The sequence below is a fragment of the Pezoporus wallicus genome, unplaced genomic scaffold, assembly GCF_028554395.1.
Source record: "Pezoporus wallicus isolate ANWC-B61680 ecotype Strahan unplaced genomic scaffold, APGP_CSIRO_Pwel_v1 contig_9052, whole genome shotgun sequence".
Taxonomy (NCBI): domain Eukaryota; kingdom Metazoa; phylum Chordata; class Aves; order Psittaciformes; family Psittacidae; genus Pezoporus; species Pezoporus wallicus.
In genome coordinates, this window is record NW_026639751.1 from 105,926 (window position 1) to 133,122 (window position 27,197).

Below are 27,197 nucleotides of genomic sequence, written 5' to 3' on the forward strand. Positions count from 1 at the left end.
TGTCAAGTGCAGGAGTCTTAAATAAAACATTGTCCAAAACCACCATGTATTTTCTATGGAAAAAACAGGAACAAAGCAACAGACCTTCAAAGGGAAACCTAAGGGCCCACTGTTTCCTTATACACAGCAAGGACACAGAGGAGAGAATCACTTTATGGAAAGAACATTTATTTCCGATTCAAAACCTGTGATCCATAGAAATACAATAAAATCAACATGTACACAAAATAAAACCAACTTGGGCTCAAAGAAATATTTAACATCTAAATCCTCTGAGGTACAAAAGGCACAAGACCAGGCACCCAAACGTAGCGAATACACCACTACCACAGAGATAGCTGGGAGGGCAGAAGGCATGGAAATAACAGCAACCAAGACACAAGTGCGTGAACAATGCCATTTACTTCCTTTCACTGTTACATTATTTTGTTGTTCCTTGGTTTGGTAAAGTGCCAGGACTCTTGGAGAAAAAGATGGATCATTTCTTAGAAATGAACTGGAACAGACAACAGTAGAAAAGGAGACAAACAAAGGCCTGCAGCACGTTGGGGTTCAGTCAACCTCTGTTCTCCCACAAGGTCTTAAGAATTCGTTTCCTCTTTCGTGAAACCATTTGTTTGACACTGTGGAAACAAGGATGTGAAATTAATTACCATCATATAACCAGTGTGTGCATCGCCACAACCCAGACGGTTACTGCAAGTAAAGTCTCACCTCTCAGCCTGACCATCCCTGCTTATACTTCTCTATCCATCCATGGGAAAGACATAGGAAGGTGCAAAGGACTGGGGAAGAAAATACCTTTCCAATTGCACAATTTAGGGACCCACAGTAACAGAGCAGTGTATTCTGGGCCTGGTATTTATCGGTCTATCAATCCAGGGGAATACCCTGGATGCTAGGGAAGGTGGGTATGGGATGACACAAAGCTTGAGAAGCTCTCAGCAGTTAGCTGAAATCCCCAGTGCCCAGACATCCACATTTATCTTTAAGGAGCTCTCCTCCTTTTGCAGTTAAAACTAAGCACCAATCTTTGTAGGAACAGACCTGGCTCTAGTCAAGTGATAATTCAAGTCATCCTGATGCTGATATCCTACACAAACCCAGGGGCATTCTTACACCCTTTGTGCTGTCATTGACCCAAGCTCATTAGAGAGCCTACAGCTGAACAATGCAGATGCTTGATACTATGTGACACTGATGGGGGGAGTTCTCATTATGGCCAAATTACTCCAGTAGCGACAGTAGCAAATCACTCCAAACACCAACACCCAGCTTATTAAAAGCTGTTGTAAGGGTTCAGTGTGTCACTGGCTCTGCATACACGTGAGCCTAGGTTTTGTTCCTAAAGCAGTACTACTTACCCCATTTACACCCTACTAGTACTGGACAAGCTGCGTGCCTTGTTCTATAATCACCCTCTCCACTTCTGAAAAGGTTGTACCAAAACACTGCTGTTCCCTAAAAAGTGAAACCAGACCTGGGTTAGTCAGAACCTGGACAATAGAATTATTCACGTTACAGTAAGGGAGAGCAGGGAAATGCCTTGAATGCTTTTATGAAGCACTTCAGCATAGGCCACCATATGACAACACACAAACTCCGTTAGTCCCATTCTGTGAATTCAGCCATGCTCAGAGTTGAGAGTTCTACCTGAACACAAGCTTTTGTTAACAACAGCTCTACACAGACACTGTTCATGTTACACACTGTAAAACAAAGGAAGCTGCCCTGCAGATGACAAGACCAGCTTAGAGCTGCCTTCATACACAGCAGCCTGTCCATCGAGATGCAGCAAACAGCGCTTTGTCACATCAGTGACTTTTAAATGGATGCAGGACTGCATTCAAGAAGATGAGACCATCAGGAGAGAAGAGAAATCAAGCAAACACATTCAGACTCACCTTCTTGGGCCATATTGCTGCCCCAAAATCTGGGAACACCGTAGCTCCTCCAGCTTCTACATCACTCATCTGAGAAAACAAAGTCCACAAACTCTGTCCATTCACAAAGCTTTTTGTACACGCAGTCCCACAAGCTAGAGTGCCCCAAGTCCTGACAGAGATTCCTGCTTGCACCTCTATGGAGGCACTAATGAGGAAAGGATGCTCTTTAACCAGCATGAGCTGCAGAAGTAACAGTGCCTGCTACTGATGGCTTTTGTTCAGCATTTCATCTAGATTATATATAACCCTTTGGACAACCAGCCATCAGAAGCTGTGTACCTGCAGTGTTAATGAACTGGTGCTCTAGAACAAGGGAGAGGATTCAGAGTCAAGCAGCTTTAGGAACTTCATTCCAGTTTATGATCCAATTAGGAAAACAAGTGCCTGTTAAACCACAAGCTTCCTCATAAATTGAAACCATGCCTTTGGAACTGATGTTCGTGATTTAGTTCATGCATCTCGGTCAACCACTACAAACCCTACACAAGTTATTAGAAAGCCTCACTTTCTGCATTGTTTCTGTGCTGTTCACCAGTGATGTTACAACACTTCAAGTGCTTTAAGCAGCTTAAGCTTCAATACGTACAGCTATGTGACTCTAAAGAAAAGCATGTATCTTTATACTTTGCCCTACTACACTGGAATGAATTTAACCCTATTGAATTCATCAGTAATGATGGATTCACTACAAACTCTAGACTTGACCCAAACCCCACCAAAGTTCCTAGAAACACTCCTATTAAAAGAAGTATTTCTACATATTTCAGGAAGTTTTTGATCAGATTCCAATTAAAAGAAACAAATGAGGCAGATCCAGCTCCCACTAAAACCAGCAGGACTACTATTAATACACTCCCCAAATTCTCTACAGTAACTTGGATTTCTGTTTAAAGCAGATGTTATTACCACTCTGGTGTCCTCCTGCTTGGTACCTACAATGAAAGGGCATAAGATGCCATAGGTGCACAGATTTTTGGCCCTTCCGACTAGAAAGCATGTGCATGCAACTTTGCAAGTTAATAGTTATGTCTTAGTAACACAACCAGTCTTTTTAGTAGGGTGTTGGCACACGTATGGTATCTTCTAGACAGGACATACAAGGGTAAATTGCCTTTGACCATGTACAACTGGCAGAGAATAAGGTATGGATCATTCACTTTAAATCAAGGCTTGTCCAAAAGAACACAGATTGAGACAATTTGAAATCAAAGCCTTTTTTTGCAGCAGACTTTCACAGTTACCCATCTTATCCAGATTCTTGTTTGGGAGATTATTTCCTCCTCCTGCCATATCAACCTGAAAGTATTTCTGGTTGTTTTGAGCTGTATTTCACACAAAATATCACTCAGCCATAAATATTCACCACGGGATTTTAACCTTGAAGTTGTCTCACTCAAAAGTTAGACACAGAAGATTCAGTGATCCTAATTACTGGTAAGTATAGGCTGATAAAGTATCAGAAGACTCCTGTGATCAGACATCAGGCCACTAGTATCAGTGGCGGTTCTGCTTGATCCTGGTGTACATGGTCTGGAGGCTGTACCACGCATGCAACTACTGGACCTTCTCAATTCTGCTCTTGTAACCCACTTGCTCCAAGGTTACTAGCTATGTCTCCTCCATTTGCTGAAGCAACAGCTATGCTGGAGTGACTCCAGTTTGACAGATAGCTAAAACGGAGGCTGACAGACCACAACATCAAGTGCTGTCAAACAGTGGTGGAAGAACATGACCATCTCAATGTGGCTGATGGTCAAGCTCTCAAACTGCACACCACATGAGTACCCCAAGCACCTGCCTTTGACAAATAAGCCAAATTCTCCTCTCCCACCAACAGGACTCCAATAACGTCAAAGATTTCATTCCCCAAAAGGGGAAGCCAGGTCCTGTATTCAGATTTTCTGTTCTGAGGTGAAAGAGGTTAAATACCCCCAGAACTCTCTCAACTCCGATGGGACAGCACCTGATGCTGCAAGAACAATGCAATCCCTGCTTCCAGATGCAAGGGAATCTCTACAGATACCCAACTGCACACGCTGTAAACAAGATGCTGCTAAAGTGACACTCAATGTACAAAGGATCAGCATACTTACATAGTTTAAAAAAGTGGCCACACGATTTCCAGTCCCTAACCGCTTGAAAGCATCTGGCTCATCTTTCTATAAAATTAAATGAGAATAACTGCAAACTTCAAGCTCACAGACAGGAGACAAACAGAGGTACTTACATAGTTAAGAAACGTCGCTAGCCTATTTCCTTCCGATTTGAGTGTGCTGTCAAAGGGTCGCTGTAACAGACAACAACTTTAACCCAAGTTCCAGACAGGCTCACACTAGAGTTACATACGTGTAGCTCTGCAGAGAGATCTTTAAGGCCAATTTAAAGAGTTGGAACTGAAAGGGGCTATTGATACAGGTCAATGTTGAAGCCATTACAAATCACAGCCAGGGTGCACAACTGCATGCACAGAGCAATCAAATGCTATAGGGAGAAGGAGCACTGAAGCAGTTCTTAGGGCAGAGTAGAAGGAAGGCTTTCAGGGCCTGTGACACTGATGTTATCCCAGTAAAGTTAACAGGCCTTTACTACAGTGGGCAGTGATCCGAAGCCAACAACTGAGGTGAATATGAAATACTCATCTTCAATGGCTTTAGATAATACATTTGATTCTTGTAAATGTAGTAGCGACTTAAAGAAATAGTGGCATGAGAAAATGCAGTTTCTGCCAGGAGGTAAAACTGTAGAACAGTAACAGTGCATTTCTTTTAGGTGGTTACTTGTTTGGGACTAAGCACCACATCAAAAAGATCAAATTCTCTTTATTCTGTAAGAAGCAGCGAGTTTTGTTCGCTGAAGTACGAGATCACGTTGGTGGCAGTTTCGAAGCGGAAAGAACGTCTAGAACACCAATGTGTGTGCGCCTCTTCCCTTCAAAAACTGCAATTGAAAGTGTATTTACATTGCTCATAGGATGTAATTTCAACCAGGAGACATTAAGGTGCAATTTTCTACACAAAAGCCATAATCTTTAACACTTAAAGAAAAGAAACCAGTATTAAAGACAAACAGCAAAGCAAAACCACAGCCGCTATCTCTAAGATGTTATAGCTCAATCTACTTGATGTATATTTCAAGAAATAAAAGGTCTTTCCTGAAACGGGGTCATAAAACCCAAGACTTCTGTATCTGCATTGCAGATTCAACCCAAAAAGGACAACCTAACAGCACTGAGATGTATTTAGGCCCAGCCATGCACTTGTGAACTTCAACAGCAAAAGACTTCTCTACCTTTTAAGCAGCCAGTAAACTCTCCAAGTTGTAATATGCAACTATTAACATGTCCCTGTGTGAACTGCAAGGGAACAAAAAGCTATAGGGCTGACCAGGATCTGTGATGCACAGAGAGCCTGGAGGACCAGTCCAGAGCTATGGCAAATTCCATGGCTCCCTGAACTGATGCCTGCAGCCAAGGTTATGTTCCAAGTGGAGCTCTGCCCCAGCTGCCTAACCCAAAAGCCAAGTCCACACTGGCCATTTTGATGGCTGAGGTCCTCGAGTTCAAAGGCTTTGAAGATAATTTAAGAGCATTTGCTTGATTCAGGAAATGAAGCAGTCTTTAAGTTAACAGGAAAACTCTCTCAGCAGGCCAAAGCTAAGGAATCTGAGCTTCCACAGTGCTGAAGTTCAGGATTTATTTGTTTTTATTACTTTAAACACGGCTAAGTTGGGTGGCTCCAACTCTGCACTCAATTATCAGGTTGTGCTCTGGCTGCAGTGAAACCTTCTACCAGCTAAAACCACTGGAACAGCCTGAATTAAGCCAGATTCCATTGAAATGCCACATTTCTGCTGGAAACCAAGGCACCAGGTGGATTTTATATCTGGAATCACCAGTCACCATGGCTATTCAGTATGATTAGCATCTCCATAAACTGGTTTAGGGTAACAATCTGTTCCTCTTTACTCCGTACTTGCAGCAAACCAGAGCTGTTATCTGCAAGGCAGAGCCCTCTAGTGCCTAGCGTGCATCTGGCACCCACCAGTGGAAAGTTCTGCTCCCTGTACCCCTGCCCTCCTGAACCCAACGAACCCTCTTCAGACCCTATGGCTGCAGCCACACTGAGGGCTTTGCAACCCATAAAGACTTCCATAACAGCGGCTTCTTTTGGAGGATATAGAAGAGGTCTCCTCCTCATCCAGCTCCAGCAAAGCACTTTAAAACATGCTCCAGAGGAGGACTCGGAACAACCCTGCTGAACTCAGAAGCCTGAAGGAACAACAGGCTCACAACCCAGGACTTGCAGACCTCCGTTTCCAAATGAAGTAATGGAAAGAGCATATTTGAGTGCTGCAGAGCTGTCTTTTAGTGCCTCTGTACCGTGCAAGGAACCAAGATAAGCAGGCAGATTTGTTCTTTCTTCCCTTGAACTTTCAGCATCAGAGAAGGCAGCGCAAAGCCTTTCCAAGAGTCATCATCCATCCATGCAACAGGACTATACATTGAATGCTTTAATAGAAAAGGGTTTCAACAGTTTCCTCTTAAAACAACCTGTTCCCCGTCCCCACCCCACTAAGAAATAACTGACAGTGTGATCTTACCCTAGAAAAATCGAAGTGAGGCTCATACTGCCCTCCCATTCCATAGTTGGCAACCTACAGCATGGAAGAAAGCATCAACATCCATTGAACCGCAAGCGACTGCTGCAGAAGACAGCATTTGCCCTCCAGAAATCCAAAACATGCTTTGAGAAAGAGTACGGTGTGGCAAGATGGTTATCTAGGGCACACTTGATTTCTCTTTAGCTTGCCAGAAATAAGGTACGCGCATGAGAAACAACCCGAGTACAAAGGCACCAACCTGCAGCAGTTCAGCTGTTTTCACTGTTAACCCTGTGATCTGCTGCATTCGTTGATTCACCTTGGCCACCACAGGATCATCATCTTCCTCCAGCCATGAGCTAGGACAAGGTAAGGATTGGAACATGTTACTTTGGAATGACAACACCACCACCTTTGTTAAGGCAGAAGGATTCTTCTGCCCTCACTCAGATGGCTGAAAGAGCCATTTACCATGCAGTTGTTGAGGAAACTTTTGCTACACAGTTTTCAGCTGTAGGTAGCTGATGACAGGCATTAAGCACAGAACCCTTAGAGCTGAACTCTTCTCTGCTTACCTTTTGGATACCCTGTAGCTAGCCACTGTAAGGACACCGGTTTTGGGATCACGCACTGTGGCTCGTGCCAGCTGTGTAAAAAAATCCCAAGGGGGAAGAAACACATCAGCTACACATTAGGAAATAACCCCCTCTCATCTTAACCAAAATCAACCTGATTCGCCCAACTTCAGTATATCACCGGATGAAAGTTATAGCTCCAACCCAGCTTGGTCTGATTTCACACTAGTACAGGACATGCAGAAACACAAATGCAATCCATAACTGGCACTGGATCCTGGATAAGGAATCTGACTGACTGCACAAGCCATGATATTCATTAAATCCATGAGTGCTACTTGCTCAACAGGTTCTGAAGGTGCTTTCGTAAACACCTGCACTCAATATGAACAAGAGGGAACAACAGAAGTTAACAACGTATGAAGCCCAGGTTCTTGGCAAAGGGAAAATCATTGGATATTCCATGAATTTAATCAGCCTGCTCCTCACATGGACTGAAAACACACATTCTAAGAGGAAAACCAGCAAGGGAATGAGTTACAGATTATGGGACAGGCAAATCCACAGTGGTAGAAAACTCCTGAGGGCACCTCTCAACGTTCCCGTGCTCAAGATGTTCCCGTTGGAAGACGCCCGGAACACTGATTTCACAGAGACAGTTTGAGACGTGTTATGACATTATGGAGGTAACTCTGCAAAAGCACAGTCCACCTACACAGCTTGCACAGTGAGCTCTGTATCACCAGTCAGCCCCATCGCCACGTCTGTAAGGAAAAGCTCGGGTCCTGGCAAAGCTGTTGAGGTTTGCTGCAGTGTCAAAGCAACGGCCTAGCGCTAGCATCACACAACGGGTCACTTGGGTTTGCTACTTGCAGCTGAGAACAAGAACTGGGACACTCCTCTGACAGTAAACACAGACCGCATCTAAATTTAACTCCTGCAAACCACAAACGCTATAAATCCTGCCTCCTTCCTTCCCCTTGATTATAGGTCACAGAAAGCCTTTTTTTGCTGCATTTTCCTCAGAGCATGCAGTCATTATTTCCTTGGTTTTTACTCAAGTCAGCCTGCAGCCAGCTTCACAATCCATGTCAGCTGTCTCGTCCCTCAGACAAGAGCTCTTGGCACAACTGTTGCTGCAATTCTGACTCACTGTTATTCTGTTCCAGATTCTCCTGCATAAATCATAACAGAAGAGCCAGGCTGACAATCTTGTCCTTCACTTGTACAGTGAAGCATAGCTTTGGGATATAATTTCGCTTCCCAAACTTTTCATTCTGCTGCCATTTTCAAGCTTGTATACGCTTGCTTGATTCCCGCACCTAGCATTTGATCTAAATAAATCCAAACTAAACTAAACCTGACCACATTCCTTGTTATTCCACATCTCTTTCTGACAGGGAGGGCTCTTCAGTTAAGACATAAAATCTACACCTCACTTGGTATAAACTGACTCCTAAATGTGAGGCTTCCTCTTAGAAAAGGTGGAGAAAGCAGCCCGACAACACATTTGCTGGGCTTTGAAGAACCGTAACCGCATGGACTGATCAGAAGCTTCACCCACTCTTCCTCTTAGTCTGCATTTAGTTTACCATGTGCCCCAATGGCTTTTCCTTCTGAAACCCTACAGCATTGAGTTCCAAGATGTGTGTCCCCCCTCCACACCTTACTTTTGCCTCTTCATGCCCGTATCGCACACCTGTATTTGGGGAATAAGGTTCTCGTACCTGCACAGCAGATCTCTCCCTAAGCTGCCCACTCCAGTAGAGCTCAGAATTGCCCTGACCCATCCCAGTCAGCTCTGAGGTATTGCCTGAGAACTTGGAACTGCTTTTTGGCACTGGAGTTGAAGTGATTGCGTTTTGCAAAACGAGCATGCAAAGCGACTTGAATATAGCTCCCCTCAATCACATGCAGATGTTGCTCCTCTACAAAACAACAAGTATTGGCAAGTGTAAAGTGCAGATAATGTTAAAAGTGCTTGAACCCAAGAGGAGAAACTTCTTGGAGATGCATTTTAGAACAAGGGAAGTGCTCATCTTTGAGCCCAAAACTAACACGCTACTTCAGAGCTCTGTCTGAAAGCTTCCATGATGGCTTACTAAACTTTCCTGGCTGAAGTTAAGCTCTATTTATTAAGGACCATCTCAGCACAGGGCTTGCACTTTCCATTCTCTCAGCAGTTCTGCAGGATTTAAAGCTATTCCTGCAGCTGAGCCACAGACAGGTTTAGAGAAGAGTTTAGAGAAAATGAGTGCTTTAACTGGAAGCTTTAATCTGAACATTTAAGACTACAGTATTAACCTCTTAGAGGGACTAATCCCAGTTCTACATTAGATTATATGAGAAATTCCTCTCACATTAGTAATATAAGCAAAACTCAGGGACCAAGACTTGACTTTCCATAGAATTTCAAAGAAAAAGGGAAAAAATCAAAAAACTTAACAGCTGCCTTAGAGTGTGTTTAATTTAATTTAATAGATTAAGTGATACGTTCTATATTTCCATTTTATCTGAAGCACTTGAAGCGTTATTACAGTATGATGCAATAGGAAAAACGCGCTCATTTACAGAGGTGAGAGTCCTCACCAAGACAGGAGTGTTCTGCCAACACTCCCATAGCTGGCTGGTAGTCATTGCACTCCAGTGTCATAAACATCCCAAATTACTAATGATCTTCAGAAGCATCAGTTTCCCAAACTGCTGTTAACAACTTATGTTCCCATTTAAAAAACACATGCGGAAGGGTAATTCCTGACTGGAATTTTAGTACCACATTTCATAGCAGGAAGAGTGCTAAAATGAACCATTCATCTAAAAAAAATGGGAATGTTTTGTTTTACATGCTTGTCTTACAGAGTAAGGTGCAGCATCTACAACCAACCTCACGCTGTTCTACCTCTGTCAGGAAGGGAACAAACAGGAAATCCCACCTCCAGAAAAACCAGACAAGATAATTACAAGCTTTGCATTTTTTAGCTGCTTTTTGGTGTGCAGTCATCAGAACTCGCATCATGAATAACAGGAATTACATCAGAACTAGGGTTCCTACTTTCCTACTCCAAGCTGCTGCCTTTGAGTTGGATCTGCACTTGGCACAGTAGCATATTTAGGTGGAAAAGTCAGATCTGAAGTGCTCTGAGCGAATGATTGCATTGTGCAGTCAGCCTTACAAGTACTTTGACCTTTCCAAGTCCAAGACCAGGAATTATTTAAGAGCTCTGTGTTAACAGTATCACATTATTCCCAACAAGCAGTGTGTGGCTTCAGAACACCGTGGTTCCACTCATTGATGCACCACAGCATCTATAGTGCCTGCCCCTGTGCAGGTCTAGTCTGTGGTTTAAACAGAAGCAGTGAATTCCAGGTTACCTGAATCAAAACCCCCTGGAGCTCCAGATATTCTTCTAGTACAACGTAAAACCAACATTTCCTCCCATTTCTGCTGGCATTTGGGCTTTAGCTTTCTTTTGAAGTTCAGCTCCATTTCAAAAGGCAGACTTCGGCTATATCGGACACCTCTAGCACTGTCAGCCAATCAGCCATCTATTTCACAGGTCTAGTCCCTAGTTTCCTACAAGGTTTCCAAGCCATTTACTGAGAACTTTGCATAATTAAGTGCAACAATGCATAAATACCTTCAGGAGCCTGGGCTCTATGGTCCTACATCACCAGGCAGTTTCGAAATGGCTCCCCTTAGGCTCACAGCTGCAGTGTATCATCTGTAGTATGAAACCAGATCTTTCAAATCGTTTGCCTATTCTTGACTAGGAGATTAAAGCATGGAATTAGCAGTCATTAGCGAGACGGAAGAGGGAAAACTTACCCTTGGCTTAGCTAGTTGCTTGATTTTCTCAATCTCTTCATCAGACATGACATCATAGTATCGTACAATATGAGGGCTATCCCATTCATCTTCTTCCTTGAAGGGAGCTATGAGCAGATGAGGGTTTCTGTTTCCATCATGATACCTACAAAACAGCCTTTTCTGCCTTCGAGGTGTCTGGAACAAGATGTCAAACAGCACACTGTTTGCTCAACGCTTTTCATGAGCTTATAACAGGCAAGACACAAAAAGAGAGCAAGCTTCAGGCCACAAACACTGTAAAAGCCATCAGCAGACAGCAAACTTCAGAGGTAAGCATGAGTGATTCTGCAACTCACTGCAAATAAAACCCCATACACCACTCCAGATACCATTGAGCACCAGGTGAAACACCAGCCTTTTGGAGAATTAAATCACCAGAGGTTACAGATTAAGCAAATGACCACATAAACAGCCAGCTGTAGAAGTCTGCTTCTTATAATTAAGACTATGCAGATGGAATGGATTCCTTTCCCTGCACTGCGAATTTAAAGTGTTTGTCAAGAGGTACTGGAGACTTGTCAGTTGAAATAATCACCCCAAAAGGGCATTTCTAAGATGCAAGAAAGAAGGAATAATGTGATTCTCAAGTGTGGCAAAGCATAACCAGCTCTCAGTGGAAAAAGCCTCCTGTACGTCTGCACAGTCAGCGCTTGAAACGGCTGAGCAGACAGACCGAGGAGAATCAATTTTCAGTGACCTTTAAGAGGTACAGTTCAGCACTGCTTTTCTGTCTAGGACTATGTAAAGGTAGAGAGGCCAAGATACAAATCTCAGCCTGGAGAGAGCTATGTTTTTTTTTTCCCTTAAGAAAACACCTTCACAGAAAGCAAACCTCCCCAGGTCCCACCAAGCTCCATCACCCTCGCGCAAAGGCAGCAGGCAGGAAATTCTTGCCTTTCTCTTACCATTTTTACCCCTTCACCCCTGCAAAGGGCCTCATAGATATCACGCTCTGGCAAGTAGTCAAGAGGCCTCTCGTAGGCCCCACTTTGCACCACCGGTTCTGTTGTTGTCATGGTCTTGTTTGACTTCTCTTTCTCCTCCTCCCTCTCCTTCTCCAGCAACTTCTCAAAGTAGCGCAGATTACTGCCTGCCCTCTCATGAGTGCTGTCTTCATGGGGAGACAGAGAGAACCAGGCAGTTAAGTGATCTCAGTTAACACAAACAAGTCTTTTTAGCGAGACAGCAAAAACTCCTTTGTTCTTAAAGCATCATCAGGCTACCAGAAACACCGGCTCCAGTCTGCACTGAAAAGCAGCACTGGGATGCTGCTGGTTTGGCACAGGGAAGGTAGCCATAGCCTGCAAAAGAATCTGTTCTGGAAGGACCCATCACAAAAATTTGCATTCCAACAAAAAGAGGAGGTTTTGGTCTTCACATCCCTGCTTTTCTCTCAGCTTTTCTGCCCAGTTCTACCCAAGATAAGCAGAGATCAAGCTAGTCCACATTCGCACTCCTCCTCTCCACCATGCTTCTCATCCGCACTGCACAAGCATGCTTTAATCAAGGACTGTGGAGTTCCAGCTACAGACTCCACTCCCAAATACACCCTCCGAAGTCAGGAAGCCCAGAAGGACATGGTGGTGGTCACTACCAGCCCACCTGCAGCACCCGTCTCTAGATGCTTGCAACAGGATTATATGGGAGGTATCCTGCATCACTAACATCACTGGAACTATCATTAGTGATTTATTAATGATAGCTGGTATAAATCAATAAACATCATCATCAGATCTTTACCCAGCAGAACCAAGAAGGGACAATTTCCTGCTCACCAATGCTTCTGGACACTTGCACCTAGAACAGTTTCTTTCCCTTCTGGCCCTCCCATGCCTATTGTGCTTATCTTGCAGAACTAACCCAGAAGGCTACTGAAATAACCTCCCATTACAGCTCAGGCTAACAGTGGCCAGATGAGGAAGTTGAGCCAGAGCAGAGGAAGCTGCTGCTCCCATGGGGACTGCCAAGTCTGTTCCACTGTTTGGTGCTGATAAGGATTTACATTCTGCTACCAGTGCTAAGCTGTATTACAGAGGGAGCTACATTCAGTATTCATATTCTTGTATGTTTTACTCTATGAATCCCAGTGTCTGCAGAAATTACTGATACTTATTTTTCAATAGAAAGACTTCACCCACACTCAGGATGCAGTTAACATCTAAGCTAAGAACCACCACTGATTAAATAATACAAATGCGTAACACAGTAGATGTCAACTCTAACTGGGGAGGCTAAACCTTTCCAGTGCAGGAAACAGGCAATGTTGGATAGGAAGCAATGCTTATTTGCTTACTCAAGAGACACCTACAAACAGACCAGAGATAAAAGGAGGTTTTAAGAAACTCAATCTGTTCTGGGTATTCAGTAATAAATAAGAGCTCAGGCAAGGTATTCTTCTGGCATCAAAGAGTACTCACACTGAAGAATAAAGGGGAATATGTGAAGTCAATAGGACTTTACAGAAGATACAGCACTCTGCCTACATCTGTTAGCCCTGATCACCACTTCAGACAACCTGACCAAACACATCTCAGGACACAGAGGCAAAGCACACAAATCCTGCAGCCAGACACACATCTGATCTCAGGTAATAACAGCAAAGACTTGTTAAAGATACTTTATGTGTGAGGAGACTGTGGTTTTAACCCCAAGACCTGTAAGTCATCTGGCAGGACACCCTTCCAGTCAGCTCACCCATATGGACCCATGGCTGGTCTGGGCTCTGCTGCTGGCACCACTCCCCAGTGCTCCAATAGCAGGTCCTTTGTCCTTACCAAGGGATATCAGCCGCCTGGTTAGCTCCATGGCTCTGTGCAAATCCCCAAACTGGAAAACAGCATAGCTGAGATAATCTAGGATCTCCACTTTGCTGACTGTCGTATCCTCCCCTTCATCGTGTTGTTTTAAGGCTTGTTCCATCCACAGTACTGTGTGATAGTAGTCTCCATCGTTGTAAGCTGTCTTCCCCATACCAAAGCAGTCACCTACTGTTAAATAGGACCTGTATTTTGTTCCTAAACCCAGAAAGACAGCGTATTAAGGAATATCAGTAAATACACTTTTATCATCCAAAAAGGTTTCTAAAAGACAATGCTTCAGAGTTAAAGATTAAATTCTATCCTAGTTCTGTGACATTAATTCCTTTGGAAACCAAGAGGAGTTTAACAGACATTAGTGTTAAGCTATTGTGTTCTTGTAGACAAAGGCAGAGCAGACCAACAGCTTACCAGGTTTTACTGAACCTCCAAACACTGTTAGATGATCAGGGAAGCCTGACTACATCCAGAGCTGGCTTCTTTGCTCTTTACTGGAGATGCAAATTTGTGTGTAAGCCAGCTGATGGTTATTTAGACAAACTGGGTATCCATTTGACTGTATCTGCACTGATTTCCAGTTTCTCAGCAGATGCACAGATAAAGACTTGAAATTAAGTTCATTGTTAATAACCTACATATAATAACTGAAAGTTTTGCCAGCTCAGCTACCCACACTCTAATGAAGCCTACTGAGTTTTAAACAGTGCATTGCTAGCAACCATGACCTGCTCCAGTAAGTCTCTTACAAGCAGCAGCAACACTTACCAGGGCATAGATGACAAACCACTGACTCATCCCAATATACCTAGGGGTTGCCTGAAACATTCCACTGGGGCAAAACCTGTTAATCCCCATTTCATAGATAAGGAACAGGAGCACAGGCACCCAACAAAAGCCTCCCTGGAAAACCACTTCCTTCCTTGTAAAGGCAAAGAGCCCTCTGTGCACTTACCTGGTAAGTTGCCTCGAGAGAGAGTTTCAGGATCCAGTTTGTACGTGTCCTGCAAGCGCATCAGAGCCTTCGCAGCTCCAGTCTCATCTTCTTCCGTTGGGAAGAACTCACGCTGAATTGTGAGATTTGCAATAAAGCCTTTGCAGTGAAAGGGAAAGATGTAAGTGTCAGCATGTGAGTAAGGATTAACACAGAAAAGGAAGCATCTGCTTAGTTTGGGGAATTGAGATGCAAATAAACCAGACTTAAAGCCTCTCATTATGCTCTCAAGATATGAAAACGTTGTTTTCTGTCCCATTTTCAGAACACATCTCATGAGCAAGAGATAAAGGATAAAGATCTAAACCCCTCAGTTTTCTTGTGCCACACAATCACTAAAGTACAATGTGAATCTAACGATCTTTAAGTTTTCATGCTAGAAAGAGACACGGAAACCTTTCGTCAGTTCTCTTGCAACATCCACACAGACAACTGCAGATCATAGCACTAAAGGATGATTTCAGACTGTGCTCCAGCATCTCAAATGGCAGCTCAGGGGGCAGAGACCCTGATCCAGGATCCCCCAAGTCTGGGTAGGACCTTACTCAGTAAGAGGCTTTTAAACCTCACAAGCAAGGCCAGAAAGCACTTAGAAATGGAATTAAGGGTACTACATAAACGTATCAAGGTTATGCAGCAGGTTGGCTGGGCAGATGTGGGGACCATCAACTGAAGGAAAACCACCGAACCACTTCAAGTCATACAGCAAGCAGAACTGGGAAAGGACACCTTAGAGAAAGGATTAGACAGATGTACCCAATAGAATTGAGTAATTTATTTCCATCTAGGATGCCTATTCCAAAAAGCAATAAAAATCTTGGCTGAAAAAAAACCTTCCAACTACCTAAGCTTTGGCATATGCAGAGTACAACTGGAAAACATGCAGTGCTCTGCCTAAAAACATAGCTTCTTCTCCCTTACTTACAAGGAGTCCAGTGAAAATAAACCTCCATTTAAAAAAAATAAGCTCTGGAAGGAAATTCAGGCAGGCACTGACAATAGGATGCAAAACCTAATGGAAATATTTGATCTAGGAGGACAGGTTTACAGATAGCAATTCTTTATTACCGTTATCAACAGACTGACTACAACATCTGCCACTTGTGAATGCTCCAATAATTCAGTATGTGTCTCATTTTGATTCTTAAATCTTATCTACTGATCAACGTGGTCGAAAAACAATGGTCACCAAGAGAAGTACCAGACTGGGAAAGCAGATGGGTAAGTTTATATATATAAAGAACACAAAGCTCAAGAACAGGGATAAATCAATGGTTGCCAACACAGGTGACAACTTCAGCATACCCTATTCTTTCATTTTCCTCAAGCAAAACCAGTAACAGTTTGAGGCTTCACTGAGATGTGCTTCAGTGGCAGCTTTCACTCACTTGGGGAACCAGTAACCAAGAGCCAGTCCTTAGTTTAAATCTCAAACTTGGCAGTAATACTTAAGCCACAGCTGCATTTGCAGCTTTCCAAAACACAAGGAGGATAAGCAAGTCTGTTGTAAGGCTACCTCTTGCTATCCCATCTCCTCTAACTCCTTACCATTCGTTGTATCCTGAAGAACCAGGTTTTCCAATTCCAGCCAGTCAGTATTTAAACGCTTCACCAGCTTATATGCATTTACAGGATGTGCCAGGTACCCTTCTGGATCTGAGGCTGATTTGCTGGTCAGCACATCCAGTTTTTCAGCCCAGCTGGAATAAGAAGCGTACAGCTCAGTCTGAGAATGATTTATGAATGCATGTCTTCCTTCTTAAGTCATTCTAATTACACAGCTAAAATCAATTTATTGCTGCTTTTGCCATCGTAACCAGCTTTCAAGCTTTCAACGTCACACGGATAAAGTGAATCCCAACTGATTTAATTATAATAGTCTTTTTACTTCAGAAGGTATTTGTTTTCCTATCATTTTAAACCTTATTAAAGCAGGATGCATCTCACTTGCAGTAAGTCTTAGCCATCAGTTTTCAGCATGTCCAAGATGTGCTATAGCCAGGTTGGCAACTGAGGAGAACAAGGCAGCAGAGATCCCTCTGAGGGCAAAGCCAACACAGAAAAGCAGCCAGGGATTTAGGGTGCACTCCACAAGAAGCCACTGGCACACTTTGCCATTATAAGCAGTGCTACTCCAGGTAGCAGAACGCTGGCACTCAGGAGGCGTTCAACTCACATGGAGAAGCATCTCCTGCTTCTCCAAGGGAGCAGTGTGATGCTCCAAGGACAGGGAAGAACAGGAAGAGCCCAGCAGACAGGTTTGAAACAAGCAGACAAAGACTAAACAATACATGAAGCAGGGCCCCCTCTTTTCAGGTTTATGGGAATTACAAGCAAGATAGTACCTAAGGTCTCACTGTGATTAACTACTGAGGAAGTACTAACACAATCTAGCAGCAAAGAGTGGTGACAAAGGTGCAGCATAATGGAACACAGATGAGCCATTTTATCACCCTTCATGACACAAACCTCTCCCCCTACCTTTTAATCTGAGAGAGCTTGCTCTCTTCTGCTCTGATATAGTCCTTTAAAGACTGTACCAGGTCCTTCTCCGCATAAATCAGGTCTGTCATTTGACCTAAAACCAGGAGTATGAGCAAATGTTAATCAGAGCTGAGAAAGGAACAATTTCCAACAGCACAGCAGACAGACTCGAAATGCTTTAGGGCCATTAAACCCACCACAAAACAGACAAGTGAAGGGTGTGCATTTCAGCACAGATAAACCACAAAAGCTGTTACACACACAGGCGGGACATCCAAAACCTCCTTTTAGCATTACAATTGTATGTAAGAGTCAAAAGAAAGGTTTGACATTAACACGGCTATTGCGTCAAAGCAACAAAAGATCCAAGTAGCTGCTGTATGTAGAACAGATGCTTTGGATACACAGTGGGTCACACTATTAAATTATTAGCTTAACCATCAGCACCACTTAAAATCACAACTTTTCAATGCAAGTAACTGTGGAAACGCAACATTAAATACAGAGGCATTTCAGGCTAACACGTACAGACTGACACACACACTCGCTCCTGATGGGCATTAGGGGTAATTGCTGGCATGTCAATCCTAATTGCTATGACAAACTTGGAGTTCAAAGACCAACCACCGAAAGACCGGATGAGATTTCTAACTGCAGCCACAGCTTTAGTTTCAGCAGTCCGAAGTAATTATTAATGAGGCATGATTAAGTAGATGGAAGTCAGCAGGCTGTGCTATTTCCAGAGCTGGGGAAAAAGCCACCAGGAGTTTTGAGGTTTGCCATTCACAAGCAGTTCCACTGAGCTCAGAGCACGCTGCAGAGGACAGCCAGTTGCAGTTAATCTCCAACATGTTTACAGGGGAGAACTCCCCACGTTATTCCACAGGAAAACATTAGATCAAATCACCGCAGACAGCTCCATTGGTGCTTATTTTTAGGCTCTACCACAACCATACTTGGTTGTACCACAGTTATTAGAATACAAGGACTGACAATTTACTTTCAGCATTTATAACAATGTGCATTCCTCAGGATTTACTCAGGTCCTACAAAGGTGGGATATTAATTTGTCCCTTCTGACAGCTAACTCCAACTTTAAGACAGGAGATTTCAGCTTCTGTCGAAGAAAATATTTCAGATATTTATCACTTTCATTCTTCTCATAAATCCCATTCAGGACTCAGCTTCTTAGCAGGTTTGTGCTCTGTTCAGGATGGCAGCAGGTACATAAGACACAGGCACTGTCTTATTTTACTGACAGAGCCCCCAGAGACTTGCGTATCATGGGTAACAGCACATTGTGACCATCAACTGCAAACGCTGCACTGACACAAGACTTGCAATGCAGAACAGCATCAAGGATGCAAAAGGGTGGCTTTTCCTAAAGCAGACAGGGCTTGAAACTGGCAATTGCATTGACTACATCACAACATCGTGCATTGGCTCTTTCCATACCTATGGATGTGAAGAACTCCGCTTCTGTGTGCCAGATCAGGAGAATCCAGGTAAAGAACACCAACTGCAGCCTGGGCTTCATCTTCCAAACAGCTCAAACCTGGAACAAATTAAAAGGAGAATGAGGAGTAAAAATTACTAACTTCTGAGGAAAAAACCCACGGCGTGGGGGGTGGAACCAAGGTCCCTTCCAACCCAAACCATCACAGGATTCCAAGATCTTCACCTTCTGTCATTTCATCCTCATGGGAAATTATTTAGGTCCTTGAAAGACCAGACTCTAATCAGTGAAGCTGAAAAGTGAGTAATCTTCAAGCACAGGAACAGTTACTTAACAGTCTCAAATGCTATCCTGTATGCTCTTTGGGATTTACACACTGAGAGAAGCGGTCTACTGTTCACTGAGATACTGAGAACAAGGGCAAGCTCCATGCCTTCCCCATCATGCATAATTATAGCTGGCAAACAGGAGAGTACACAAGGCTGAATTCTCTTCCAGTAATAATAAATGTCTAAATTAAATGGTCAGATTTTTAACATGCTGTAAAACTCAGTTATATAAAAGCTGTCTCGAAAGACAAATAGTGGGAGAGCCAAGGAGAGGAACAGAGCATTCCGTAGTGTGGCAGCAGCGGTTGGAAAAGCTGAAAGCAAAATTTCCAGCTCTGCTTATTGAAGCTGCCTCATCCCAGCACACTGGCCCCTGGACATGGCCCTTATGGCTTCTGTATTTCAACGGCTGTGCCAGGTTTGAAACCCAGACCCTCGAGATGGTGGCTGGAAGCAGACCGCTGTGTTTCCGAGAGCACAGCCCGCTGAGCAGACAGGAGGGTGGTGGATGAGTGAAGAAGGGGATGCGAGCTCTGCCCAAAAGAGCCTCCAGGGACCTGTACTTGTCCTGGTCGATCTGACTGACTGATGGCCAGGACTGCCTCCTCCAGGAAGCTCATGAGGAGCCTGCCCTGCACTTGGAGCGCCCACTGCTCACAGGAGCTGCCTGTTCATGGAGCTGGAATCACCACAGCCAGCCCGCACAATCACTGCTGCTCAGTGAGCCCTGAGCTCCCCTAGCACCCATGCACACGCATGGTGTCAAAAGGAAGATGACAACTGCTCACCTTAACTCAACTCATGGATGTATTTTCCTGCCCAGTGTAACTGGGTAAACTTTTCAATGGCTTTAAGCAGAGGGGAGACTGAGATGAGCTCTTAGGCAGATGCTCTTCCCTGTGAGGTGTCTCTGCCCGTGGCAGGGGCTGGAGCTGGAGGAGCTTTAAGGTCCCTTCCAACCCAAACCAGGCTGGGATTCTATGATTCTATAAAACTTGAGGCTGGAAATGACCACTTGCAACCTGCTCTCACTCCAATTACAGTAATCAACATGTAGCCATTTGGGACAAAATGGAATCACTTAAATCTGATGAGAAAGGGTAATAGAGGGGAGAAGGGAAAGGAAAACACATTGAATCACACAGCCATCACTTAGTGATACAGCCATCACTAAGAACATTAGTAAGAGCTCTATTCTCTTCTCTGTATTACTGCATTATCAAGCAGCAAGACGACTGGTTTTAAATTACTCTTGGAATTGCTTTGGAAGCCTTTCTAAAGAATCAGACACATTTACCCCACCAGGCTGCAAGCATGAGTAAGCAGGAAAATGTCTCACAGCATCATAATAAAGTCTTCTTTCCCTCGTCTGTTTCTCACCCCCCTGCAAACCACATATTCCCAAACTGCTTGTTTAAGTTAGTTCAGAACTAGTACATGGGTAATCTGAGAACTGAGTAAAGCTGAATGAACCATACCACGCAGAGGTCTGCCAATACTAAAAGCCACAATAAGTGATGTAGCAGAAAGCACAGCAAGTCAGGAGCAGTTGGGAAGTGCATTAATTTGGATATATTAAGCCACAACTGTCCATCTGCACTGCCTGTCATCGTTCCACTGAGTGCTTTTCTGGATGTGCCATACAAAGCCTGGCAAAACAATTACAAGGGAGTTTTCCAGTTAAAACAACACAACTCGACATCCTCCGCCCCGCGCCTCCCCACCATGTTTTCACATGGCTGAGGATATCTGCCAAGAACACTTACTACAGCTCACAGCTTGTCTTTACAGCGGATCTTTAACAGCTTTGCCATCCTACTCACATTTACTTGAGTCAATAAACAGAAACCTCAGTAAACAGAGAAACGGGCTCTTGCTTGCACAAGCAGGACACCTGGCCGCGGGGATTTGATGCCCTTTGGACACATTCTTTTCACAGCTGTTACTTGGGCAATCGGCACAAGTAATGACTTAAAGGAGGCTGAGCATGATGCTAGAACCACACCCTTGGACAGCACAAGCACGTATGCACACACACACACTCACATGCCCATCCCACCGTAGCTAAACCATCTGCTAACAAAGAGGGTAAGAGGCAGAAGAGACATTAGCACCTCCTACCTCAATAACTGAGACGAATCTTTGTAAAGCCAGAGTGTTTTATTCAGAGAATGGAAGAACCCAGTTGCAGAGAAATGCCAGGTAAGAAGTCTGTGTAGGATAAACACTGCCTACGTTCCTGGCTTTGTTTCAGCAGCATCTTCCAATGAAGGAGACATCCTGCTGGACACGTGAATTTAGGATCTCCTTTCATTTAAGTGAGCATAGTGACGTTCCTCTGCAACAGACTGAGCAGAGACACTGCGTTCAGTCCAGCCTTGGGCTACACACCCCCCATGCTGAACAGACAGCAGACAGTTCCCCTTGTCCTGAAGTGGGGCTGGAAGCCCGGGACAAGCAGCACACTGCCCTGGCTCGTCAGGCTACATCAAGTGCCATGAGCACAGGGATCCTAAGGCCATGTGTACCTCAGAGATGAGCACTTACACCACTGCTTTACCTGTGAGACGGCTCTCTCTGCAGTGAGAAGCTGTTTCAGCAACACTGGTAGAGGAAAACTTCACTGCATACACTAACAGGTAAGCAGTATTGTGCTCCTTTCCTTCCCTTCAATGTGCCCAGCCAGCAGAGCTGAAGAGCAAACCAAATGGATATAGTACACTTTACTTCTTTGAGTATAAGCAGTGAATCATTGCTCCCATTGGAAAGATGCTGTCACAGGCTTCAGGAACCACTGGCAGAAGGGAAAAAGTTTCTTCTAGACAAAATGAAGAAGGATGGGATTTTTTTTCCCCCACAATTTAGACCGAATTCTTTATTCAGCTTCCTAAAAACTCCGAATCAAGAAGATACAAAACCATGGACCTGCAGCGTAAAAGAAGAGCTGCTGCACACCTACCAGGGTTATCTGTTTCTCACCCACTCTGGATTTCATATCCAGTCACAGGGGATTGAAGCCAGCTCCCACCTGAGCCAAAGGAAGGGCTTTTTTTCAGGTCAGAAGAGGAAACAAATCCCTGTTACTCATCCAGTCCCTTTGGGACTCCCACTTCTGATTGAACTGATAGGCTGCAGCCTCTTTTGTATGCCACAGAACAAGAGCACGATCCTCACAGAGAGTTCCTTTAGACAGGAGGCTCCACGCTGAAGCCCTAAAAACATGAACACCCCCACCATTTACCCCACAAAAAGAGTCTCAACTATCACAGTACAACCACTCACAAGCTGATGCTGCAAATAAAGGTTACAGCTGCCTCCTGTGCTTGCCACTGCTATTAAAGACACCTGGAAAATCACTGCCTCCACATGTCTCTAAATGTGAAGTCTCCTGGTGAAATCTAACAAGCAAATGACTACTTCAGAGTCACTTCAGGCCACAGATGGATTCTTGGTGCAGATACAGTCGAGGCCCACACGCCAGGTTCTGAAGAACAACCCATCCTCAAGCAGCAATTTGAGGTTGAACTCTTGGATGAGGCAGGTCCATTTGGGGCTTCTCCAAATGCCAGCACTTTCCACCCACCTTTATTGCTTGCAGACACAGGAGGAAGCAGTGAGCTGGCTGTGCAGCTGGCTTCACCCCCTCCACAGAGCTTCACAAGTAGGCAACAACTTGCTATCAGAATTGAATGCTGCAGATAAAGCTAATTATATTTAAGTGGGAAATACACAACAATAGTACAACAAAGTGCAAGATTTTTACATACTTTAGAGCCAAAAGATGGGCTTAATTATAAACAGATTCTCTGGATGTTGTCAAGGAAGAGCATCTCTCAATACCTCTATAAGAAAAGCGGCCATAAAAAACATACAGCTTGTAGCAATATCTCAGGTCTTGCCTGACACATTAGTCAGGAGATGCCTGGCACATGATGGCAGCTATGAAACTACTTAAACCATTAAATCCTAAGGAAGCATCAATGTTACCCTAAGCAAGCAAACCCTCCCCGCTGGCTGAAGACATCGAAACAATTCAGGGCCAAAATTCATCATCTACATGAACTCAGATGCTCCAATGTTCAGCCACGCCTCTGACCCAAAGAGCTTTGGATTTCAATGCCCACCAGTGTCCCACCCAGATCGTGGTGTTGTATCTTGAACCTCATATCATGATTCACGACCTGCCAGTGCAGCATGCAGTGATTTACCTTGCTACAATGAGCCAGCTCTCAGTCATACCAAGGGACACGCAAAGCGCTGCTCTTTTTCAGCATTAGCTGTCACCTTGCAAGTGAATTCTCTCTTCATCCCTACATAACTGCTTCCCAGCTCCTTCCTCCAGTTGGATTTGCTGCTCAAAGCAGCTGATGCCAACATCACTACCTTCCTTGCCAAAGGGTGTCATGTGCAGCTGAAAACAATTATAATTGCCTAGCAAATAATACATGTTTGCCTTGTATTTTGCGAGGCAACCCAAAAGAAAAGGAGGACAAGTTGTTCATTTGCACACATTGACATGGACAGAGGACATTCACACAAAGCTGCACGTACTTCTAGTATAGAATGGCTTGCGTTACCTTTCACTATAATAACAACCTTAGAAGGTGTAATCATCTTGATTAGCTCCCAACAGGTTTTTTTAAACCATAGCAAAGAATGTTCCTTCCACACTCCAGCAGGCCAGAAAATCTGTGCTAGTCGAAGGCACAGCAGAGCTGCGTGCGTCTTACCCTGCAGCATCTGCAAGCTCATCCCATATGAAGCAGCCTAGAGCCAAAGCCCACGCTGTTAGTGAAAACAGCAAGACTGCATGCTCTTTTTCCACTAGAGCTTATTTCTTTCATCATTTTAGTTTAGACTGCATTTTACTGTGCAAACCACAGAATTTTAGTACATCATAATATTTCACATAGCCTTCCATGTGCATTAAAATCTTCCTGTTTAGAAAGGGTTTTTATGTCAGTGAACTGTTTCTTTCACTTACTATTGGCAATTTAATTAAAGTCAGACATTATCTCAGAGGTGCAGGGGTTGACTCTACTCCAAGATCACTCCAGAACGTGCTCCCTACCACACTCCACATTCTCGTTCCTCAGACATACAGAAAACCATACACAAAAATCAGAGCTAGTCATAGGAAAAACATCCATGTTTACAGCTTGCTGCTCTGGAAGCTTGCCAATATGCACAGCATGGAAATTATAAACAGATTGGATTCCTGACTTAAACCTAGACTGAAAAACTTCTTACAGTAACGGGGGAATCATGCTCCCTCTGCTGTTACTGTCCCTGCAAAACAGACTCATACTCTGGGCTCCTGCTTCCTGCACTGCTTCCCAGAGTATGATTAGCTCCATGAAGAAAATGAACCTCAAGAAATGATAGCTTAAGCAAGAAGCAAAATTCTTGCCTGTTAGTGTCATAGCAATGTTAACTCATAACTGCAGAACAGCGTTCTGCCTGCAAACATCACCGGACTTATTGGTTGCTCTTTGTATTTACAACATACCTACAGGATTATTTCCTAGGTCCGCAGCACCACAAAGCCGAAGTATTATCCTGGTAAGGGCTGTTGGTGGCAATTCAGCTCAGCTTCGTCTTCACAGACCACCTGTAAAATTAAGGAGCAAAAGGTGTTACAAAAACATCTCCTGGGAAAGCCCACCTTCAGTACTTAATACTAAGGCAATTCCTGGCTGGGAATACTGAGCATCACAAGGTCAAATAGCTCCACATCCTCTTTCCTCCTGGCTTCCAGGTTACAAGGGCAGCTTTTGCTGCTTGAAATGAAGTTATTCCTGCCTGGTCAAGCGCATGCTTTGCATTGCTGTGGCACAGCAGGCTCCGGTGCCCGCCTGACCTGGGGTAACACTCGAGGAAGTGCCTTCAGGCCAGGCTGCCCTCCGCTGCCGCTGCGCTCCGCTGGCTCCTCGCCCAGCACATCAGTGCGCTTGACAAACACCAGGGCATGTGTTTTGGGGAAAAGAGAGCTCAGGTTAAACCAAAATGACACGGGAGTGGAACAAGCGGCGTTTGAACACCTTTATATAGCTGAAGGCTTAATTGTGAGCCTGCGGCATGCTGGAAGCGCACGTACAGCCGGCTAGTGCAGTGACTCAGTCACCTAAGTGGCAGTCATCCGTCATATCTAACCCCAAAGAGCAGGGAAAAGGGGAAATCAGCCCTGCCACAGCTTTCACTGACACCACTTCCAGCCTCTTTACCCAAACCCGGTGCTGCCTTGGGGTGTCACTTCGGGCACCCCCCGGGAAGTGGTGCGCACACCGGGCTGCTCACCCCGCACCGAGCCGCCGGACGGACCCGCGGGCACCCAGCACCGGCGAACGCGCTCCTCGGGGGCCGGCGGAGCCCGGACCCGCAACACCTCGAGGCTGGAGCCCGTTTTCAGGCAGCTCCCACCCGGCTGCCCCCCGAAAGCACCCGAGCCCCCGCCCAGCCCCAGCACCCGGGCTCCCAACGGGGACCCCCCCAAACCCGCCGCGGCCCCTCCGTGCTTGAGAAGCGGGGGTTCCACCTGCAGCCCCCCGCCCGCCGGACCCTGCCCCGCTCACCCGGCCCGGCCACGCTCCTCGCCGCTTTCTAGAACCGCCCCGGCCCTTCCAGCCGCGCCGCCGCCCGGCCGGGTCCGCCCCCGGCCCGCTCCTATGGAGCCGCCGCCACGTCCGGAGCGCCGCCCATAGCCCGGCCCCGCCGCCGTAGTGCAGCGAGGAGCGGCGCAGGGCGCGGGTCTCCGCTCCCCGTCACCTTGGGGCCGCGGGGTGTTCCCGGTTAGAGCCGGGTTCCGCAGGGAGGGTACACGCGTTGGACACCGCTTGTACCCCCGTGCTTTGTGGAAGCTGCCTGAAAGCCCTCCCGCGGGATGGCTCTGCCTGCGGCTCCGGCGCTGCCGCTGAGCCGGCGGAGCTGGGCTGACTCCGTTGGTCAACATCGCGTAAGCCTCAGGCAGCTGGTAGCCTCATAGGAGAAGGGAAACTGCGTTTAAAAGGGAAATGAGAAGGTGATAACCTTTTACAATGATGGTGCCTTTAGACAAGGACATGTACCGACAGGCCAAGGGGAATGGCTTTAACCTGCCAGGGGGGAGACTGAGATGAGCTCTTAGGCAGAAGCTCTTCCCTGTGAGGGTGCTGAGGCGCTGGCACAGGGTGCCCAGAGAAGCTGTGGCTGCCCCATCCCTGGCAGTGCTCAAGGCCAGGTTGGACACAGGGGCTTGGAGCAAGCTGCTCTAGTGGAAGGGGTCCCTGCCCGTGGCAGGGGTTGGAGCTGGAGGAGCTTTGAGGTCCCTTCAACCCAAACCATTCCGTGATCCCATAATTCTATAATCTCTGCACTGGCACCTCGGAACAGGGTGTGAGATTAGGGAAGGAATGATGGTCTTTGACTCAGGCAGGATGGGCTCTGCCAAGGAGCAGCACAAGCCCTTGCTGCACTTCACGGCCCCATGGCACAGCTGGGCAAGGACAGACTCCTCAATGGGAGCAGAGACAGAGCTGAAACAAAGCCAGAGAAGATAATTTCACCAGCTCACCAGAACATCCATCCCATTCACTTGCTTTCCCCTACACAAAAGTCCTTTCCAACCCTAACTATTCTATGATTCACAGCAATTCAGAGCAACCATCATCATTACCAGTCGTGGTAACAATGACCTTAGCCAAAAATGACATCTTTTTAACATTAAATACAGTCAGAAATCCAGTCAGACCCTACAGGACACCGAGAACAAGCTACCTCTCGCTTTCCACACTCACTTCACCATCACAGTCCATTTGCTGAACTAGCTAGCAAAATGAGACTGAAAAATGAGGTTTGAGGAGATGACTCACCCGATCAGAATCCATAAAGAAAGTGGAAAATAGGAACTAAATATCTAACAGAAGGCTGCAATTTCACTGAAGCTTTTAGCAACTGCTAATACCATAAACCATAATGAAGTGGTCCGGCTGTCCTGTCACCAGAACATCCTAACAGAGCTCCATATGTTGCACATGTATACACTTTGTACATTAACATTTATTTGGGTGAAGCTGATTTCCGTCATGTATTTAGAAAAGATTGCATTACTGTCAATGAGAAAAGCACTAAAGATGTTAGTGCGTTATAGAGACTGCA

At 45.2% G+C, this 27,197-nt stretch overlaps 1 protein-coding gene across 6 annotated transcripts; it reads right to left on the reverse strand.

The window, feature by feature from the left end:
- Positions 1-383: 383 nt before the first annotated feature.
- On the reverse strand, positions 384-25,753 carry P4HA2 (prolyl 4-hydroxylase subunit alpha 2). 6 transcript variants are annotated; one of them, XM_057415865.1, is made up of 17 exons: positions 25,637-25,753; positions 24,574-24,675; positions 18,735-18,844; positions 17,277-17,373; positions 16,344-16,495; positions 14,757-14,894; positions 13,763-14,002; positions 11,894-12,099; positions 10,947-11,123; positions 7,121-7,191; positions 6,805-6,904; positions 6,546-6,599; positions 4,174-4,233; positions 4,040-4,105; positions 1,905-1,973; positions 1,365-1,461; positions 384-623 (listed from the first exon to the last, which is right to left on the reverse strand). In XM_057415865.1, the coding sequence occupies exons 3-17, from the start codon at positions 18,814-18,816 to the stop codon at positions 553-555; spliced, it is 1,680 nt and encodes a 559-aa protein (XP_057271848.1). In that variant the 5' UTR covers positions 18,817-18,844; positions 24,574-24,675; positions 25,637-25,753; the 3' UTR covers positions 384-552. The 6 variants fall into 6 exon arrangements, with proteins under 6 accessions (XP_057271848.1, XP_057271846.1, XP_057271845.1 ...); XM_057415863.1 differs by lacking the exon at positions 4,174-4,233 and having other exon boundaries at positions 18,735-18,834; positions 24,578-24,675; XM_057415862.1 differs by lacking the exon at positions 4,174-4,233 and having other exon boundaries at positions 24,578-24,675.
- Positions 25,754-27,197: the final 1,444 nt, after the last annotated feature.

Coding starts and splice junctions, on each gene's coding strand:
- P4HA2 (XM_057415865.1), bottom strand. CDS start 18,816: ATGAAGCCCAGGCTGCAGTTGGTGTTCTTTACCTGGATTCTCCTGATC. Junction 4,234..6,545: donor CTCACTTCGATTTTTCTAGG/GTAAGATCACAC, acceptor TGTCTGTTACAG/CGACCCTTTGACAGCACACT. Junction 624..1,364: donor ACTAGTAGGGTGTAAATGGG/GTAAGTAGTACT, acceptor TTGTTTCCACAG/TGTCAAACAAATGGTTTCAC.